Source organism: Chinchilla lanigera, unplaced genomic scaffold (assembly GCF_000276665.1).
Source record: "Chinchilla lanigera isolate Chin_1 unplaced genomic scaffold, ChiLan1.0 scaffold00002, whole genome shotgun sequence".
Lineage (NCBI taxonomy): Eukaryota > Metazoa > Chordata > Mammalia > Rodentia > Chinchillidae > Chinchilla > Chinchilla lanigera.
This window is the reverse complement of record NW_004955403.1, coordinates 39,485,639-39,491,638: the sequence shown is the minus strand read 5'-3', so window position 1 is coordinate 39,491,638 and position 6,000 is coordinate 39,485,639. Positions and strand designations below refer to the sequence as shown.

General features: G+C 45.0%; 1 protein-coding gene across 1 annotated transcript in view; it reads left to right on the top strand.

Annotated features, from left to right (window-relative positions):
- Nucleotides 1-6,000, top strand: part of Tll1 (tolloid-like 1) — a gene marked incomplete at its 5' end in the record, with an annotated part of 192,178 nt that continues 186,178 nt past the window's right edge. The window contains 1 exon segment of the mRNA XM_005373585.2: nucleotides 1-310. Coding sequence (XP_005373642.1) covers nucleotides 142-310 — 169 coding nt within the window.

The window sequence follows — 6,000 nt, the reverse complement described above, 5'->3', positions numbered from 1 at the left end:
GGGCGGCGCCCGCACCCGCATGTCTCGGGACACCTGAGCGCCGAGCAGCCTCCGCGCGGGGTGGAGAGCGCCGGTGCCCGGCCCGCGCCTCAGCCGCCGGCGCTCGCGTCCCGTCCCCTCCTTTTCCTCCGGGGGAGGAGGATGGGGCCGGACGCGCTTTCCCCGAGGATGCTCCTGGGGCTGGTGGCCTTGGGGCTGCTGTTCTGCGCGGAGCCGTGCGTCTCCGCTGGCCTCGATTATGACTACACTCTCGATGGGAACGAAGAGGACAGGACGGAGACCATCGATTACAAAGACCCGTGCAAAGCCGGTAAGTCCTCTCCAAGTTGCGAGCGTGGCGCGGCGCGGCCCGCGGCGCCCGGCGTCCGTTGGGCGGCGGTGGGAGCTCACCTGTTTCCTGGCCGCCCTCGCCGGCCCTCCTCGCTCCGCTCCTTCGCCCCTCCGCTTCTCCCCCTGCCGTTCCTGCCGCTTCCCACCCCCGAGCGGCGGCGCCGCGCCGAGCGCCGCGCGGACTGGAGTTCCGTGCCGTGGCACCGGTTCCAAGCGCCCGTCCTCCAGCTGGAGTGAACCGTCCTGGAGTTTCTACCCCTCCTCCCCCAGCGAAACGGAACAAGTCGCAGATCCCGCAGGCTGCGGGGGTTTTAAATACCCACACTCAGCTGGCTCTACGCATTCCGCGGGGACACCGCCTCCTCGGTTCCAGGGCGCGGTTCCCCTGCGTTCCTCCGAGACCGTGGGGGCGAGGTTCCCCCAAAGCTGGGTGGGGATGGCATCGCCACCTCGGGACACCTTGGCTCCTGTTTTGCCGGGAATTTCAAGAATACGTTCCAGGCTAGATGGGCATTTTGACCACCAGGGAAGAACTCGTTTCTAAAGGGGATTCCAACGCGTTTGCTCAAAAACATGTTTTCCCAAGTTGCTACCCCAGCCAAACTTGAGTCTTCCTTCCTGTGAACACCCGGGGAACCCCAGCCGACCCACACCGCCCGGGGCCAGGGCTGCACTCCCGGCGGAGACGCGCGGTCTCTGCCCTCCCTTCCCTCGGTGGCGCCTCCGCGGGTCCCGCCTCCGCCGGGCGGGGCTCCCTCCGGCCGCCCGAGGTCGGAGCCCCGAGCGCAGCGCGGGCACCACGTGAGCGCCGCTGTCTTCGGGTCCCCGGCTCTACGCGCGGGGGCTCCCAGCTCTGGCCTCTGCCGGGTAGTGATCGGGGTGACCCTCAGCTCAGGGAGGACTCACAATTAACTCTGCCAAGGCTGTGAGGTTTGTGGAACGCGCCCTGGGTAGAGCCCTGTGTATGCTGTCCCAGTGCAGGAGCTCGGGAGGGTGAAGCAGGGGTGGGCGCAGGCTCAGCTGCCCGCACCGCTCTGGATTCCGTGCGCGCTCAGAACTGCGAGGTAAACCCTATTCTCCTTCTTTGCGCCGGAAGGAAGGAGACATGTACACCAGTGAAGAAGATGCTGGAAATTCCCTAGTTAATTTCTACCTTCGATGACGCACTAGCCCGAGGAGGAGGAGGGTGTGTGCATGGGGTTCAGTTTGTGAGATCTTTTTGCTGTCTGGAGGAGCACCCCAATACAGATGCTTATTCCCAATTCAGAGTGTTTGAGGGAACCTGGTGTCTCTGGAACTCAGCACCCTTACTTAATTCAGTTTTGTTTACAAGTGCGCTTCTATCACCTTTAACACTGAACCCAACCCCAAGTTTCTAAGGTCTTGTTTGATGGCCCGGACGAGGAGACACTGCCTGGCTACAGTGCATGACCAGCCTGGGCGGTGCCTTAAATGTATTTTTCTGTAGGGCCTAGGTTTTGAGTCATAATTGCGATTTGATGAAAATTGTAGTTTTATTTATTTAATTAATTGTATATAGTTGATAGGATTGTTTGGGAAGGCATCTATTCTGATGCTTTCGTGTGTGAACGGTTCAACAGGAGATCACTACAAGGTAGTCACCGTGTGTATGTCAACACACCTCAAATATAGATGTTCATTTTCCTCAGCAAATAAAAGTCTAAGCAAAGGGGAAAATTTCGGTAGTGTTCGGTTTCTTTTTCCTCTTTGATACTGGTACATTTTTGGACATAGCTACTGGAATTAAGACGAGAGGAACAAGAAGTTTGAATGGATCACCACACTTCTTCCTTATTTGTAAGTAAAAGAGGAATCATGCCTGCGTCTAATTGTGTGTATGGTGAGAGAGAAAATAAGAGTGGTCCAAGTGAAAGGCTGAGAAGTATGCACAGAATCCGAGGTCCCCTTTTTAATGAGCCACTCTGCTTTTTAAATGCAGTCAAATGAAAAGCTGTCATCTGCCATCTTGGCTACAGAGTGGGCAGATCACAGTGCCTCCCTTTTGGCACTGTATAAGACAAAAGTTGTAATAACAGGAACAGCATTAATACATTGAAATCTCCAACAAGAGCCAGAAGAAGGTCACTGAAATGGGAAAGGGCAGGAAGGTTTGTGAAGGTGAAGCAAAAGAGGAAGGGAGGTGCTTTGCACGTGCTTGCCCACCTCTGATCCGCCCCTCTCAGGTAAGTAGCAGATTTCAAGCCTTGGCCCATCCAATAAAGGGCCCTTTCTGGCCTTCTCTAAAAAAGGGATCCAAGGTTCCTTAAATTTTGCACAGGCTGGATGTCAGAGTGATGAACATGACTTTATGGTTTCTAAGCATTTTTTAAATTAATTAAGTTTATTAATTAACTTACTTTTGATATCTATAATGATCACATCAGAGGGAATTTGTATCTGTACATGATATATCTTGATTTTTATTTTTTCCCATTCCCCTCCACTCCCCTCAACATCTTTCCCTCCTTATTTACAAAAGCATTCTTTCCAGTTTTCCTTCTTTTCTCGTTTTTTGTTTTCCTTTCTTTCCTTTCCCCTTCTCCCTCCCTAGTTTCCCTTCCCATTTGAACACTCCTATTTCACAGTATCTATTCTACATTTTGGTCTTTATTTACACTTTCAGTTTCTCACAACAGAAAAATGATGCAATATTTACATATATGTTCTGATTTATTTCTCTTAAAAGTGTGGTCTCAAGGTGCATCTATTTACCTAGAAATGTCTCAGGCTTATCCTTCTTTATGGCTAAGTAGTACTCCACTGTATAAAAAAATCACATCTTTACCCATTCATTTGTTGGTGGGGATTTGGGCCATATCCAAGAGTTAGCTTTTACAAACTGTGTTGCTATAAACATGGGTATGTATATATTGCTGTGGAATGATGCATTTTATTCTTTTGGGAAGATCCAAGAACAGGAATAGCTGGGTCCAATAGAACCTTTAGTATTTTGAGGAATCTCCACTCTGATTTCCACAGTGGTTGAACCAATCTACACTCATTTTATTAAAAGACTTTTGTATAAGGAAAGAAATCACCAACAGAGTGAAGAGACAATCCACAGAATAGGAAAAAATTTTTGCCATGTTTTCCTCAGACAAAGGACTAATATCAATGTGAGCAGAGATTCTTTTTGGTCTTTTTTTCCCCAAAGTTTTAGTACCACCAATCAAATTCAGGGCCTTGCGCTTACCAGGCAGGCGCTGAACCGCAGAGCTACATCCCTGGCACAAATGACTAATATATAGACTATATAAAGAACTCAAAAAATGAGACCCTCTCAAATTAAAAAATCCAATATGAAAATGGGCATCTGAAATGAATACACACTTCTCAGATTAAAAAGTGCAATCAGCAAATAAATATATGAAAAAAAGTTCAACATACTGGTCATTTGAGAGATTCGAATTAAAACAACTCTGACATTTCATCTCACCCCAGAAAGAATGGCTAGTATCACAAAATCAACCAATAACAAATGCTGGCAAGGCTGTGGGGAAAAAGGAACCCTTCTCAAAGCATTTTTGAGTATATTATTCTGGCTGATGCTCACAGTAGCCCCACAAGGTAGTATTTGTTAATCTTCCTGTTACACAGTGTTGCTGAGTGAGTTTAAATGCCTTTGTAAAGACTACTTGGGACATAAGTCCAGGTCTCCTGGTGGTAAATTGTGGCTGTATTAAGGATTACATTACATTCATTCTTAGCTGACTATTTGGAAGATTTCCTTTAACTTAAATTATTCCAGGGAGTCCTGAATAATAAGAGATGCAGTTACTTTTATATCTGATTTGGCTGAAGTGAATAAGAACACACTTTCATATTTTCAAAGCCCAAATTTTTGTGGGCAGGCATCACAACTGGTTTTTAATGTTTATCACAGGCATGGATTACTAGATCATCATTAGGAATGTCAGTACCTTCTCAATATCTACAGTCTGTTAGCAAAGACTGTTGTGGAACCATCTAAAACTTATATTCCAAACGAGATCAAATACATGGTACCCAAGGAGAAATAATCTCAATTATAATATGCTTAAAATTGCAGTATCCCTAGTATATTTGTGAGGTAGAATGTGATTGGACACCCATCAGAATTCTGATTGTAAGTTCATGAAGCTACAGAAGGGAAGTCTTATGTTAATTTGATTGGCTTTTGACTTAGACGTTTTAGTATAAGTCAAAGCTGGTCATTTAATCTGACATTGCTTCATTTATATTAATATAAGCAAATCCACTAGGGTACAATATAGGTACTTTGTTTGGTGTAAATACACATGCACAAAGATGTAAATTATTGGATGTGGTTTTCTTCAGGGCAGTACATGGTTATTTAAATAGTTATGCAATCAGAGTTCTTTTACTCTCTTGAGTTCAAAAGACTCCTAGGGGACCCTGGGAAACTGATGCTGCAGGAGCTCATCTTAGATCAGGGGCTGAGGTATCCTGTTTCATTGTGGTACTACATCAGTAAGCGTTAATCTGAGGATTAATGTCTGTGAAGAGTCTAGGCAAATTCAGGTTACAAATTAATCTTCCAGATTCATGTAGAGATTACCCAGCGAAGCAGAGATCTGATGAAGTAACTACATTAATGTACATCCACCTTCCTTCCCTTTCTCCCTGCCCTCCCTCCCTGTGTCCTGTTCTCTTTTCTTTTTGTGTAAAGGGATATTGGGAAGCTCAGGTAACTAAAACTATAACATTCAGTAGGGGAGATTGACTAAATTAATATTTTTGATGATGAGTAGAGGCTTAGACGATAGATGAAGCAAAATGTCCAGAAGGGTACCCTGCTTCTCTGTAGATATCTGTGAGCACTGTGAAAAAAGAGGGCTTTCTACCTCGAAGATCCGGAGTAAATGATTTTTTTTTCCTTGGAAAGTATCCAAGCATGATTAAAGGTCAGCAAAGGCAGGGTTGAATTTGCCTTTTGAGGAGCATCTGTGAGCTTGTTTATGTAGAAATAGGTTCTAGGCATCTTAGAGAATTCTCTCTGGTTTTCTTTATAACTAATACTCTATGGTCTTAAGACACTAGATTTTGGGATAATTTTCAAAAGTTTATAATTTCTAAGTATGATAGTTTTTTTTTTTCCTTTGTCCTTGGTGTTGTTTTTCTGGTGAGGCTGATGACCTCTTAGTTATGGCATTTCAGAACTTGATGCTCGATTTTGTGTCTACTTTATTCTACCCTAATTCTAAACATCCAAACATTTATCTTTCACTTGACCACCTCCATAGACTGCCAAGTTCCCATTTCAAAAAATGCATTTCATTGAGCTCCTCCAAACCAGTCTCTTCTGTTTTAGTTTTTATCCCTCAGATCTTGAAATTTTTCCCTCCTTCTGCCTCTAGTGCCAACTCAGAAGTGGTCAAGATACAATTTTTGCAAAGGGATGCCTAAGGCATTCTTTATTTGCCAGTAGTAATTCTTTAGTCCTGGTCTTGGGGGCCCATAGCCATTTTGATCCACAAATGGCAATTACTGTTAATAGATATGGAAAAATAAATTACTTTTTCTTGAATATATTCCCTCAGAGTAAGCCAAATTTATTTATAGCTTTCTTTCTTTTTCTCTTGTCTCACGTCCTTTCCTTTCTTTATTTACATAGATTCTGAGCTTTTCTCACTTTTTGTCTTTGAAGAA